This window comes from Rhizopus delemar, genomic scaffold (assembly GCF_000149305.1).
Source record: "Rhizopus delemar RA 99-880 supercont3.14 genomic scaffold, whole genome shotgun sequence".
In the NCBI taxonomy this organism is placed as follows: domain Eukaryota; kingdom Fungi; phylum Mucoromycota; class Mucoromycetes; order Mucorales; family Rhizopodaceae; genus Rhizopus; species Rhizopus delemar.
Window position 1 is genome coordinate 346,219 of NW_027137840.1, and position 14,788 is coordinate 361,006.

Sequence of the window (14,788 nt, forward strand, 5' to 3'; positions counted from 1 at the left end):
TGGATAAATGAATGTCCGATAAGATCAGTACCATTCACGTGATCTTATCTGTCATTGACGGACAATGAAATCAACTAAGGCACATTGTTGTCGATCCCTATTTCTTTGTTCTCTCTTTTTTCTTCTTTCCTTTCTCTTTCTCTTTCTTTTCTATTCGCTTCGTAAGTACTTGTCATATACATACTTTTGTATTGCAAAGTGGAATTGCTTGACCTAATGTCGTCCAGATCTACTTCATGTGAAGGAAAAATTAAGCAGAAGGGTCAATCTAGAAAGAAATGAACTACATGATGTAAGTCAATCTGACAACATATACTGTTACTTTACTAATATATCTAAGTGACCAAGGGAGCTTCTTTTATGATTTATTTGAATGCTTGCCGTTCATCAGTACAGAATATTAATTGGTATTTTTTTTACACACTCACAAGAACACCTTCTCTCTCTCTCTCTCTCTCTCTCTCTCTCTCTGCTGACAACATTATTGTTACAACAAGTAATAAGCAAATAATTGAATGAATAATGAACGAATAATAAATGAAAAATGGAGTAATGGTGAATGAACAATGAAAGCTCAATCAAAAAAGAATAGCAAAGTATACTTTAGATCAACTGCTATGATCATACTATGGTGTTATACAAAGCTATTTCAGCTCTCTTCCTTTGTACATTAAGGATGATGATCGTTGTACATGAAGCTAATGGACTTGTTTGAAGACATGAAAGAAGCCAAAGAATATAATAAGCAATGTAAGTAACATGAGAAACAGAGAAAGATACAAGGAGAGAGAGAGAGAGAGAGAAAAAAGGACAAAGAAGAATTTTATTGCATAGGATATATATAAAAGTACAAGTACTAAAGTCGACATTGTTAGCCATGCCTTTATAGTAAAGACATGTTTCCAGGCACCGCCACGTGGAGGCCATGTCGAATAGGTGCCCTTCTACGTTCTTTTTCCAAAAAGGGGAGAATCAGATAAAGCGTAAAGCAATAAATCGAAGAACCCCTGCTGAACTGGTAACTCTCTCAGTGTTGCTGATCTACTATGGTGCTGGTCTACTATGATGCTGATCTACTATGATGCTGATCTACTGTATTGTTGTGATTGATAAAGAAAGAAAAAGATATCGAATCTGGTTCCTTTTTATACATTTTTTGCTCTTATCAAAGTTTACTCTCTGTTGGCATGACGCGATGATGAGAAATTAACAAAAGCAATTCCTGCAAAATCGTCTGTCTGTTACATTTTTGACCATGGGAATCTGTCTTTCTCTCACTCTTTATGCTTTTATTGTATCATTCATCAGTCAAAATCTAAAAGAGGCCGGCATCTTCAGTCATTTTTTACTCTCCATCGTCATAATATTGAAACATAATCTGTGAGTAATTACATGATAAAACTTGGTGCCATACTAAATTAGTCAATTCGTCTATAGAACCAATGAAGTACAAGTCCTAGGGTTTTACATGATCATTCTACTTTGACCTAGTCATCATTCTCAGTTGACAAGGAAGCATATGAAAAGATTTAGAAACACAATGCTTCCGAAAAGCATAATATTGTTCTACAGAGCCAGAATTAATAGCCTAGGATTCAGTATTGCATAAAGATGATGCTACAGTCTTTTATGAAATGTAAGTCAAATACATTTCATATGTCACATCATTACTAGAAGTAATCAACGTTTTTTTTTTATCTTCCATAGCATGATCACAGTCAAGTACAATAAAGAAGAAGGAATGGAATAAAATGATGACTTTTGTCCAGATGATATCAAATCAAAGAGACTTACCTTGTCCTTTATCTACTCATTATTTTGTATGGAATTGAATATGAAGAAGCATCAAGAGATACTTTGTGATCATACAGTCACTGCAAATAATTGGAGAATAAGTCGGTAATATTCGCTTACTATCTGAAATTTTACTCGAATATTACCAGATTTAAAACGGCACTTTTCAAGCGAATTTTACAACAGTTTAGCATACATCAAGAGGTTAGGAAAATATATCATGATACATGTTTCCTGAATTATAACCATCCTTTTGCTTCTTAGTTGAACGGAGATACACTCAAAGATGAAGAACTAGTTTCATTAAACCAACTTATGGCCAACGCACCGGTAAACATAATTACATCTTTGGTCACTTTGGGTGTAAAATATCTGAAGCAAGAGAATATCAGCTCAGAAGAATCAATGATAACAATGTAAGATAGAGCTCACAATTTTATTGTAGATAGAAACTCATTTTCTGTTCACTGTAGGTTATCTCTTTCTGGTATTGTTAACCTCTTGGACATCAAAATGCTGGATATATATCAAAACGTATTTACCGAAGCACAATGGGAGTGTATTGTAGATGAAGAAAAAAGCATGGATATTAACAGCTATTCTGGCTTAAACGATGAATCTAACAAGATATTGAATCGATTGTTAGCCTTGAGAAATACAGATGAGATCTTGGAACACATCGATGAACAGAAATATTTACTCTCCAAAAGCAAGCAAAGCGGCGAACAACAATATGCCATGCTTTTAATAGCTGAGCAAATGTAAGTCGAAAGTGGAAAAGCACAATAGATGTATGTCTAAAAATGCAGTATCTACCTTTGATAGTGTTAGAAATTTCGCACGCTGGTTCTCATACCAAGATGAATCGGAAACCACTGTATAACGAAGATTCGCTTCACTATTAGATATATTGCTCGATTCGACGGATACCAAACTGATTGAGTAAGTAGATAAAAGCAAATGAGGTCAAAAAAACAGATGATTGATGAATTTATGGTTGTATCTGTAGTGGAGAGAATGCCAATGAGGCCACAAAAACATCTATTGATGTGAACAGATCAATATTTGGTTTGAGAGAGCAATCCAATTCTTTCGGCCGCAGAATGAATCTCATGCTTGGCATAAAATATGGAAAGAAACGACTGGAGATTTCCTCCAATGAATTTAAAAGAAGTATTGCTAGCAAAGACGTTGTTCAGAAACAACAATGCAAGAATTTAAGAACGAATTCATGCATTATCCAGCAAATAGTGACAAGATATAAGATTAACACTTCTGTTATGGCTATGGATTTTGTTGGCTGCTTTGGCTGTCTTTATATGTTGAAAAAAACAGAAGAGCAATTCTACATTGCTAAGCTAATGGCAAAATTGGCGATCCCATACCATTTTAATCAACTTGGTGCTTTAAAACCAACACTGAACGTACTGTTCCAAATGAAGGTAGGTCAACAATGTCTCTATTAGTAATTAGTGTATTCTCTTATTTTTCTATTGCAATTTAGTCTTTCCTCATCGAGCAAGCAAGACATATAAATGAAGCAATGTTTGAACTGGACGTTGGCAATACGCTCCCTTCTCTCAACCTCCCAACCTTGTCCACTGCCTCAGCCTCAACAATTGGTGATACATGCAATAATCTTTGTTGTAGTGATCTTTATGGCTTTTGTCTTCATTCTAAACATCAAATTATAAATTGCTTTAAACGAACTCCATCCTAAGCCTTCAATTGAATAAATACCTATTAATTTTGACTACAAATCAACTGAAAACTTATGAGAACCAAAACACTATATGGTTAAGCGCTATGAATTAAACCTAGCAGCATCTTTTCCTCTTGATGACGGTTTCTTCATATTTGACTGACGATTTGCTATTGCATGGACCGACAAATTAAATCCTGTCTTTCGACAATTATGCTTTAATTAACCGTTGACCATTTATTTTTTTATAACCGTCAATGATATCTTTTTTGTAACCGACAATATCCACCAGCCGGACTGAATCATCCCTCATTGCTCTTTCTATGCTATGTTCTCTCCTGCTGTTCTTTTATCGCTTGGTGACAAATCTAGCTCCGATTGATGTGTATCTAGCTTTCTCTTTTTGTTATTATCACATTCCTTGAAAGAGGTTGAGCTATAGTATTGGTCAAGTATGAAACAAGACTGTTTGGCAACAAAGATGATTGGAAGAGGAGCTCATGGGGTAATGAATAGTAGTATCGTCCTGTATGTTTTTGACATTCCCTGAAGTTTGTCGACATGGCTACAAATGACCTCCAGTCAATGTTCTAAAAATCATGCAAATATAGGAAGGTATTATCCTGTGGTCAATGAGAGCTTGCTGGAATTCTGGTAAGATCCCAAATGAACAAATTATAAAAAAAAAGCTTATTGCTTTACTACATAGTTTTTACTGTTGATAATATGGCTGATGGTGATGATTGCTTTCAGTGTTTGTTAATAAAGGAAATATCCTACGACTACAATGACATAATGTCTTATAACTCACGAAGAAAACAAATAAGCATGATCTTTCAATATACTTTGTTCTGTGTACTAAATGGATAGTAGCAAAATGAAACATGCGATGTTGTGAGGATACGAATTATAAGCCGCAATTGACTATAATAAATACAATTGAACTTTGGTTTGTGTATGCTTAATATTGGTAGTTTATATAGATGTGCAAAGTATAAGCTGAACAGCAAAGTCATGTTATGCATTAGTAATCAAAAAAATATCTATTCATCGTAATATGAGCTTGATCATTGCTGTTGTATAGTCGATCATAAGATTTTATATGCCTAACTTTGTAATCGTTGCTCTATGTCATAACCTTTTCGTTTAAAAAATATATAAAAATTAAGTGTAAATCCTGTGCGGGATATAATATATACTGTTACTTTTAGAAAAAAATAATTTTGATAACTGACCGTTTCCTGCTTTTAATTAATTTTATGCTGTTGTTGATAGGGTGAATATTTAATATTCATATTTATTGAAGAATGATTCTTTTGTATGGTGAAATGTAGTGAACCGATTGTATTGTATTGTCCACAAAAAGCTATAAATTCTACAATCCGAAGTCATCTCAGACGAATTTTATCGAATAAGATCCCTGACTTTAGCTATCAGTCTAAAAGTTGTCTTATTTTTGTAAGGAGCGCCGCATTAAAGTAAATAAAAAGGAGTATAAATATGGACTATGCTGTTGAACTATTTAGAACAAGGGAACAATATTTAATTTTAAACAAGGAATGAAGGAAAGAAAATTACTGAATTAGTACTCATATGTAACCAAAGGAACGAATGAAATCCTTTTGCTGCAGGTGACTTTGGTTTGACTGTTAAGAAAGTGACCTTTTTTTCAAATAATTTTTTTAAAAAAAAAAGTATAAAAGGACGAGCCAAATTACAAAATGTTTTGTTTCTTTACTGGTTTCTTGTGTTCATTGTTCAGGACTACTTGATGGGAATGGCAGAAGCGGGTCCCTCCCGGAGAGTAGCCACCAATGTCGATTACATTACAGTATAAACAATTGAATGCGAAGGGCGCTTAAAGACATGGTCTCCACGTGGCGGTGCCTGGAAACATATTTTCATTTTGAAAATATGGCCAACAATGTCAACTGTTTTTATATGAAATACAAATGAAAAATCACTTTTAATAAAAACATACTTACTAAATAATGTCCTTGTCTTTTGCCTTTCACTTTTTGTTTTGTCTAAGTTACTTGTTTGTTTTTAAACCACTTGTTTTGCTAAGCATTCTTCTAATACCATCTCTACTCTTTTAATTGAAAAGTCAAGTTGTGTAATAAAATAAACATAAGACCAAGTAGTATATGATTGTCAAAGTAAAGAAAAAGAAAAACAAAAAGAAAAAAGCTGGTGGTAAAGTTGAGATTCCTTAATCAGCATTCTCAAAAGGAATCTAATGAGTGGTGAGCCAAGTCTTTTACTTTGTTTATGTTATTTAGTCAGTATTTATGCTAAGTACTCAGTATATTTATATTATGTTTTGTCTGCTTTACGTTTGTTTTCTTGTAGAAAGCTTCTTTTTTTTTATTTTTCTCATGCAAGTTTGCATTCAGGTGATGACAAGAGATGAAAAAATAACTGCTACTATTCTTTTGTTTGGTTTGTTCCTTTTCTTGCTTTTTATGTGTCTAAAGGTATTTAGTTATGAAAAAGTATGTTTGCAGGAATGATGGAGAATGAGGAGGGATGAGTGAAGAAGCTAAAGACAAGCACGTAAGCAAGACTAATAAGGTATATAGTGTAACCATACTTACACCGACTTTCCCCTTTTCACCTTCCTTTTAAGGAACTTGGGAATGTATCGCCTACTTGCTGGCTTATAAGCATAGGTGATTGATAGATGAAGTACTTGGCAAGTAACAAATAGATGTTGTAGTGAATAAAAGGTTGTTTTATTTTTATTTGCATGTCAAGTAAATAAAGAATAGAATGTGTTTGCTCTCTCTCTCTTTTTGTAGAATGATTATAGATGCAATTGAAAAGATGACAAAGAGACATCAACATATATGGAAAAGTAAGCAAGTACATCAAGTCTTTGTAGGCTGGCTGTGTACGAGATGACCAAATTCAGAAAAGGATAAAAGAGAAACGGATTCCAAAGTGAGTGCACCATGAACAAAACGGCGATTCAAGTGTTCTTTTTTAAATCGTTACACTGTATCACTGTGACAACGGGTACGACACTTGTGTATGGAGATGATATTAATAGAATGATTCCATACTAGTTGAGTGTAATCATTTATCCCACAAAAGAGTTGACTTGACATATTATCCATTCTTTTTTTTATTTTTTATTTATTTTTATTTTCTAATAACAAAAGCTAATTACAAGGGATAATGAACAGAGCTTTTCTAAAAGAAAACAGCGTATATGACTTGATGACCCTGACCAAACCAAAGTATGGAACTTGCTTTAGACTTGAAGAATTCCCAAGACAGAAAAGTCGAAAAAAAAAAAAAAAAAAAAAAGTTGAGGCATCTTCGAACTTTGTCTCCATCTTTCAACCTCGACTCTTATAGATTTACTTGTATAGTTTTCTGTATTCGACTTTTTTTTTCTTTCTTTTCTTTTCTACAAGATACAAAGTAGTGTGAAATGTATTTGCTGTTATGCTTCACAAAAAAAGAAAAGAAAGAGAAAAAGGTATTCTGTATGGATTTTGAAAGTACACGAGTCAAAACTAAAGAGTGGAGGAAAAGCAATGATATATTCAGTATGATAGGCTTGTAAACGCATTGTTATGGCTATTGGATCAAATATAATGTAATATGACATCTTTTGTATTGATAGCAAGGATAGGAAAGAGATCATGTCATTGCATAGGAGACGAAATATGGATTCAAACATGAAGCAAACAAAGTGCCAGTAAAGATGGTTCATACAACAGTGATTATGAGGACAGATTGAGGATGACTTGGTGAATGGAAAGAAGAGGAGGAGGGGGAGGAGGGAGAATGAGAGAGTTTTTAAATGATGCGAAATGTGTGATAGTGAAAGAAAAAAGAAGCAATAGACAAACATATGTTATATGGTCAGTGTTAGGTAGCTCTGTCTATGTTTTGACTAAAGAGAGTGATTGCTTTGAAATAAATCCTTTTGCCTCTAATTTGCCACAAAATCTTATCAACAAGCCTATACGAAGCTTTATGTAGTCATATCTTAAATCTGTACTCAGGTTGAGGCATACAATAAACTAGAGACAAACTACAATATAGTAGACAACACATCAATATGTGACTTATCTGTTCAATATAGGTTCCATTACTATACTTGTTTTTCATCTACTTGAATAAATTGAATACCCTTTCATTACAATAAACGTTTTTCGTTAATGTGTTGCCAAAATGTGATTTGTAGAATACATACTGTCTACGCCTCAAACTAAGCTTTATGTCTGTTAGAATCTACACGATGTATATTTTTACAAAAATAAATCATTTTTGAGCCAAAGGATGAGTCTGTTTGCATTTAGAGGAAACAAACGTCTCTTTCAATCAGTTCTCAAAAAGGAAAGCAAGCAAGCCAAATTGCCTTTTCTACTAAATTAGGACAATTTCATTACTTTCACGAGTTATTTTTGTACTGACAAAAGATTATGTTTTATTTTATATTTTAACACACATTATAGTTTTTTAACCCATCATATTAGATCCATCGATATCAAAGATACTCTTAGGACCTTGTTTGGTTCTGATACGATCATCCTTAATTACTCTAAATAATGTTTAAGTATTTGCCTAAAGTCATCCAATTCCACAATTACCTGTTATCTACACGAATATCCTCTGTTTCAATGCCCAATGTTGCTTCAGGTGTAACTGCTTCAAGTACATAATGATTATCACAGTGTGGACAAAATTCATCTTCTTCCTCATAGTCACTAATTAAAGGAGATTGTTAAATAAGTCTATTCTACCTTTTTTTATAAGAATACTTACGTCATGTCTTTACGAAAAGCCTTTTTACACTTTTTACAAGCAAATACCATCTCGTTTGTTTTTCTTAATTGATGATCGGATACGGCAGCATGACATTCTGCGCAATCAAACCATTTTTTACAGCAAGGTGCACGAATAGAGACCTGTGATTATATATAAGTTTTCTTGATTTTTTATTCCTTTTCTTAATTACTTGAGCATTAAGAATGTGTTTACACATGTGGGTATAAAATCTTTTTTTCTAGATGAACAGAAGAAAAAAAGAAATTAAACAAATTCAATAACCGCAATTTATTCATAATGAACAGGCACATGGCAAGTCATGATTGTCTGAGGTGTATTAATAGGCTGTATAGGAGCTTCATGCGTTTGATAAGTATCAATAGACAAATAAACATACAAAGCTAATTGTAATTCATCTGTAATGGCACAAACCACATTCTGAGGTTCTAGATGATAGCAGCTTAAAAAGCTGACGAGGTCTTCACTAGCTATACGTACGTGAGCAAATTCATTTGAGTCTTGTGTGGGTTGGTGTCCTTCCAATCTTGGATTCTCTAACCTTTCATAGATGGCCTCACATTGACAAGCAGTCGATTCAATTGAAATCTTAAAGACCCCCATTCATATTGGCCGATAAAGTAAGATATTTTGAAAGTGACTTTAATCGTTCTGCTACTGGTTTAAGAACAGCTACATTGGGTAAGAGAATGTATGTCTAATAGAATATTAGCGAAAACAAACTTTGTATGAAATTGATAGTTTACGTGAGGCATAGCCAGCATGGCAGGCTCCCTAATATAGGCCATTCTATCTGAATTAATGATTTCAATTTCTAATTCATCAATCATATCACAACTAGATCCATTTCGATTCTATAATTTAATTAATATAAAATCATCTTGCTTGTATTCTTTTTTTGTTCTTTTTACTTCAGAATCCAGTTTCCAACTGATATAAGGTCTATTATCTTTTCGCTTTAAATATATTTGAACATCAGTTGCTTGTTGTGCTTTTTTAGTTATTAAAAGTAGATCATTAACACGAAAAGACATGTTGATTTCACCACGCCTTGCATTTTCCACTCGATAGTTTGTGAATAACGAATGCTATTATAAAAGTTATTGACATGTACGATTTCATATTATTCTTACAGGTTGCATTTTTCTATAAAAGAATAGTTGTCAGTATTGTAAACAAAGTGAACTTTCATTCACTTACATCCATGCTTGAATTCCAGTTTCATAATCTCGATGTCGAATAAAACTAACAGTATCTTGAGAAATGGACATGATCACTGTAGGTCCAATCTTTTCTAATGTTTGAGAGATTTCTATACACTATCTTATTACATTTTAAAGGGAAAAAAAAACGTGGTTTTCTTGTTTTCGTTACTGTGTAGACCAATAGGATTATTCACAGAAGCTTTAAAACGCATTGTTATTATAAAAAATAGAGGGAGAAATAAAAAAAAGTATTTATTTATAGCAAGAGAAAAAATGCTTTTTTATTTATTTTATTTATTTTCATATATGAAATATCATAATTTATCTTGTTTTAAGCAACCATTTGAAGTGTATGAAAAATATACTTTTAAAAGAGAAATTGGTCAAGGTGCTTATGGTGTTGTATGGTAAAATGTTTTCAAATTCATGCATTAAATTTTAACCTAATTGAATTTTATGCAGTGCTGCTGTCAATATGAAAACAGGCGTGCCTTGTGCAATTAAAAAAGTAAATAAACTGTTTGAGAGATCAATGTTAACAAGACGTGCTTTAAGAGAAATAAAGCTATTAGAACATTTCAATGGACACAGAAATGTATAAACTGCTCTTCTTTTCATATTGTCCTGTGAATAACATTTTCTTATAGATTATTCGGTTATATGATATGGATATCGTAGATTATCATCATTTCAATGAAATGTAAAACACACTTACTCTTTCTCACATTTTTCTAACAATAAAAGTAGATACCTGTACCAAGAGTTAATGGAAGCAGATCTTTATCAAGTCATTCGATCACGTCAACCATTAACAGATGAACATTATCAAAGTTTTATTTATCAAACATGTTGTGGATTAAAATATATTCACAGTGCAAATGTAAAATAAGCACTTCAATAATCACGTTTTCTTAATAACTCTTTTATTTAGGTTTTGCATCGAGACTTGAAGCCAAGTAAAATAACGAGCGGTTGTCGCTATTGTATACTGAATTTTACCAAAATAGGCAACTTACTTGTCAACACAAGATGTGAATTAAAAGTATAAATAGAAAACAATAAGAAAATAAAATCTATTTATAACTTGTATTAGATTTGTGATTTTGGATTAGCTCGTGGACAAGTAGATACAGGATTCATGACTGAGTATGTCACAACTCGATGGTATAGAGCACCAGAGATTATGTTGAGCTTTAAAAACTATACAAAGGCTAGTAAGTTGCCATACATAACCTTCTCGTATGCAGTGTATTCATAATATGAAAAGTTGATATGTGGTCTGTTGGTTGTATTTTTGCTGAGTTACTTGGTGGTGAACCATTATTTAAAGGAAACGATGGCAAGCAATGGAAAAGTAGTACAGGAATAATTTACTAACTTTGTAAATAATAGCCATAGATCAGCTTAATCAAATATTACTTGTACTTGGAACACCAGATGAAGGCACATTAAATCGTATTGGGAGTGAACAAGTTAAAAAGGAAACATACAGATGATGCAGTGACTAAATCTCTTTTGTAGGCGCAAGTTTATATTGAAAAATTAGAAAAGCGTGATAAAACACCTACAGAGCAACTGTACCCTAATGCATCATCTCAAGGTAACAAAAGAAAAGATATAAACAAAACTGTATAATTTTACACATCTTTTTTCCTGCTAGCTTTAGATTTATTAGAAAAGTTATTGACTTTTGATCCAACTTCAAGAATCAATGCAGAACAGGCTTTAGAGCATCCTTATTTTGAGCAATTTCATGATCAAGACAATGAGGTATGATAACAATGAAAAGTCATCTCATAAAACATTCATATCCATTGATTGCTGCTTTAGCCTTCGCATTCAACCTTATTTGATTTTTCATTTGAATCATTAAATACAATTGATGAAATGAAGCAAGAAATCGTTAAACAAGTCAAATACTTTAAAGCGAGAAAACATAGTTTAAAAATAGATATGAAAGGGTTTAAGAGGTAAATAACAACAAAATCATTCTTATTAGTACTTGTAAACATCTCTTTATAAAACAGTACACAGTCTCATTTTGGAAACATGAATGAATTCACAAGTCCTATCGAATATGATGTAGGTGAATTCGCTTCATGACGTATCAAATATGTATTTTCATTGGCCTTTTTCTAACAATTAAAAAAAGTTAAAATTTTCACCCTTGTTTTTCTTTTTTTTTTTTTATTGTTTTCAAAAAAAAAATGTCCAACGAACCATTTAGTGTAAATCAGAATGTGCTCTTTGCGTTATAACTGTACGTGAATTTAATTCTTATATAGGATATACCACCAGAAGCACCTCTTCGCGTCAACACACTTCGTGTTTTGGGAACCAACGCCACACGTCATTCCTTTTTGGATAGTTTGACATCACATGTATTCCAAGCTTCAACCACCGAGGAAGTGATGGCCAAAGTAAAAAGTGTAGCCTCTCAACTTCAAAAACATGATATATTCGAAGATATCAAGATTTTTGTCGACACGGACCATGCAACACCTGATTCAGTTAATATTGTACTTCACTTGAAGGAAAAAGAAAAGGGTGTGTTTGAAACTAAAATCAATGTGGGTGATAATCAAGCTGAATTGGTAAAAACAAAAGAAATACGCTCGTGTGTAGTTATCTTATAGCTTATCGTGTAGAATGGTGGATGGGGTATTCGTAATATTTTTGGTGGTGGAGAAAGCGTATATACAAACTTTTCTTTTGGTAATCATACAAGGGCTGCTGCTGAGGTAAATGGTATGATAGCTAGATAATAGAAGCTTAGTTTGCTATTTTTATTAGGGTGCAATTGAAACACCCCTTGCTGGAAACGCCTATGTCAAGGCTGGAATTTTTGCTAGTGGATCTATAAGAGATCACAGTCAAATCAACGCCTTCAAGGAAACCGCTAAATCTGTGGGTGTTCGTTTAAAGGTAAAGAAGATATGGGAAGTTTTGGAAAGAGAAAGTGATGTTTAATGTGTATTATTAAAAGGGATGGAGTCAATTTGGTGAACATCAAATAGCTTATGCTATTACTGATAAAGACATTGTAGCACTTCAAAAAGCATCCAGCACGTAAATATAGTTCATCCATGAGCCAATATCTATACTTGTTTATTAACTTTATAACAGTGTACGTGCACAATCTGGCTCTCATCTTAAACACTCTATCTATCACAGATTTGTTCGAGATGACCGTAATGATACTTTGCTTCCTACAAAAGGTCATTACATTGGTCTGTTTCAGGAATTGGCTGGTTTAAGCAGTCAAGGTGATGTTGGCTATATAAAGCATGAATTGAATGCATCTCACCATCAACCTTTGATTGAAGGCATGAGTTTCAGTACTTCTGCTCGAGCTGGTCTCTTGACTCACGTGTCTAAAGAACCTAGTATTACAGATCGATTCTATCTGGGAGGTCCATTGTCTGTTCGAGGCTTTAAGATGGGTGGCATAGGTGAACGTGATGGAAGTAAGTGGGTTAGAAAGAAGCAGAGAATTAGAAATATTAAACTTTATGAATAGATGATGCTGTTGGTGGTGAAGCTTATTGGGCTGCTGGTGCTAGTTTAATTGCTGCCATTCCAGGTTTATCTCACCTTCCGGTAAAGGCACATGCATTTGCCAATGCTGGTAGTATTGTCACCAAAGCAACCGATAATACAATCAACGAACTGACTCAAACTTCCCGTACATCGGTTGGTTTTGGCCTCATTTTCCATCACAGTATTGCAAGAATAGAAGCTAATTACTGTATACCTTTAAGGTACTCTACAAGTGATTTACCACAGCCTAAATTCCAATTTGGTTTTGGACTTAATTTCTTGTAATAAAGCCTATTTATTTTTCTTGTGTTTATCAAAAGGGAGGGTCCCTTAACGTGGACAAGTCATTTTACAGTAAAATATAGCGAACGTAAAGAAAAAAGAAAAGGAGTACGAGTAAACCAGTGAGATGGGCAGTTATGAATAGGTTAAAATATTTATTTTCAGTTGAAACAAAATTCATCCTTTAGTTCTTATTTTATTTGCCACCATTCATGCTCATGCTTTATTCAGCAAACTTTGTAATTGATTAAATATTCTTTGATGAAACATATAAAGTAGTTATTTCGATCTTTTAAATAATCAAACACCTGTACATGGTAATTGCATAAATTTCGATGGTTCCCTTTGCGTTGGGAGAGGGATATCTAGAAGATGTTGAGTTTTTCATTCCTCTAGAACCTCTTGGTCAGACTTTTTGTTTTGACGCTCTTGTAGGTGTTTGCATTGAAAATTACCTTGCAAGACACGGATCATTGCTTGCCTAATTATCAAGTGCCGATTTAGGGGCAAACGTTGCTATGGACATCAATTCGGTTTGAAAGGTTCAAAGATTGGCATGGTTTTTGTGCTTTTGTCTTGACTATCCAAGAGAAGACATAGGATTACGGTGCTGCCATGATGAATCAGATTATGCCATTTCAAGCGGCATAGCTAAGCTTTTGTAGAATGCCATTAGTATTGAATATTCGAAGACTCATTATGACTCGAGAATGACAGTTCTCCAGGTTCTCTTTGAACCCATCACGTTTGAATATGCTGATGTGTCTCCCCATGTTTCTGCTTTGTAGCTTTCAAGCCAGCTTGAGAATTTCTACCAAACACTTAAGAAATCAAACCTATTCTTCAGTTATCGCTTGATGTACAAATCAATTAGCTTGATCCTCAAGATCCAAACTACAACAGTTGACATTCAACAGCGAAAAATGTGGCATCTTGCACTAATATCACCAACGTTCATTCGCAAAACATTTTTCAGAGCCACATGGGCCCTTTCCACTCGAGAGCCATTGGGATAACCAAAGTGCTTGTAACCACTCACTCAACGAAAAATAAAATGCTCATATATGGGAACCCATGCACCAGTAATGTAAACCGTTATCTCCCGGTCAGCATCACAAACCTTATTCACTGTTGAACTGGTTGTTTATCATATCTACCTTGCTACTGTCAATATAGCCAGATCACATCTTTATAAATTAGACAAAGAATTCATTAGAGCCAACTTAGCTTCTGCAGTTAGCCAAGGTATTTTTATAGACGTGTAATCTGTAGAGGGTGTACTTTATATTTGAGAATACAAGCTCGGTGGCATTTATCAACGTCAATATCCTGTCAGTGGATATGACCATTGTCAAATCTTGCCACTGAATTTGTTAACCAAGTCTTGGATGCTTCATTTGCCATCCAATATGTCTAAGCCAGCAAGGTGAATGGCTCATACTGCAGTTAATGCAAAAAAAAA

The 14,788-nt window shown here is 33.6% G+C and overlaps 5 protein-coding genes across 5 annotated transcripts; 3 read left to right on the forward strand and 2 right to left on the reverse strand.

The window, feature by feature from the left end:
- Positions 1 to 2,109: 2,109 nt before the first annotated feature.
- On the forward strand, positions 2,110 to 2,677 carry RO3G_14472 (uncharacterized protein; the record flags this gene model as incomplete). Its single annotated transcript, XM_067669056.1, has 3 exons — positions 2,110 to 2,210; positions 2,268 to 2,555; positions 2,620 to 2,677. The coding sequence occupies 3 exons, from the start codon at positions 2,110 to 2,112 to the stop codon at positions 2,675 to 2,677; spliced, it is 447 nt and encodes a 148-aa protein (XP_067525157.1).
- A 5,295-nt stretch (positions 2,678 to 7,972) lies between these two features.
- RO3G_14473 (uncharacterized protein) lies at positions 7,973 to 8,498 on the reverse strand (the record flags this gene model as incomplete). Its single annotated transcript, XM_067669057.1, has 4 exons — positions 7,973 to 8,054; positions 8,104 to 8,220; positions 8,279 to 8,421; positions 8,472 to 8,498. 4 exons carry the CDS (start codon positions 8,496 to 8,498, stop codon positions 7,973 to 7,975), a joined length of 369 nt encoding a protein of 122 aa, XP_067525158.1.
- Positions 8,499 to 8,888: 390 nt separating this feature from the next.
- On the reverse strand, positions 8,889 to 9,441 carry RO3G_14474 (uncharacterized protein; the record flags this gene model as incomplete). The annotated part of the gene is made up of 4 exons (XM_067669058.1): positions 8,889 to 8,996; positions 9,046 to 9,153; positions 9,211 to 9,387; positions 9,433 to 9,441. 4 exons carry the CDS (start codon positions 9,439 to 9,441, stop codon positions 8,889 to 8,891), a joined length of 402 nt encoding a protein of 133 aa, XP_067525159.1.
- Positions 9,442 to 10,270: 829 nt separating this feature from the next.
- Positions 10,271 to 11,280, forward strand: RO3G_14475 (uncharacterized protein; the record flags this gene model as incomplete). Its single annotated transcript, XM_067669059.1, has 6 exons — positions 10,271 to 10,384; positions 10,436 to 10,460; positions 10,617 to 10,718; positions 10,897 to 10,976; positions 11,026 to 11,104; positions 11,165 to 11,280. 6 exons carry the CDS (start codon positions 10,271 to 10,273, stop codon positions 11,278 to 11,280), a joined length of 516 nt encoding a protein of 171 aa, XP_067525160.1.
- Positions 11,281 to 11,711: 431 nt separating this feature from the next.
- RO3G_14476 (uncharacterized protein) lies at positions 11,712 to 13,329 on the forward strand (the record flags this gene model as incomplete). Its single annotated transcript, XM_067669060.1, has 7 exons — positions 11,712 to 11,732; positions 11,790 to 12,098; positions 12,153 to 12,245; positions 12,298 to 12,429; positions 12,491 to 12,573; positions 12,631 to 12,971; positions 13,025 to 13,329. The coding sequence occupies 7 exons, from the start codon at positions 11,712 to 11,714 to the stop codon at positions 13,327 to 13,329; spliced, it is 1,284 nt and encodes a 427-aa protein (XP_067525161.1).
- Positions 13,330 to 14,788: the final 1,459 nt, after the last annotated feature.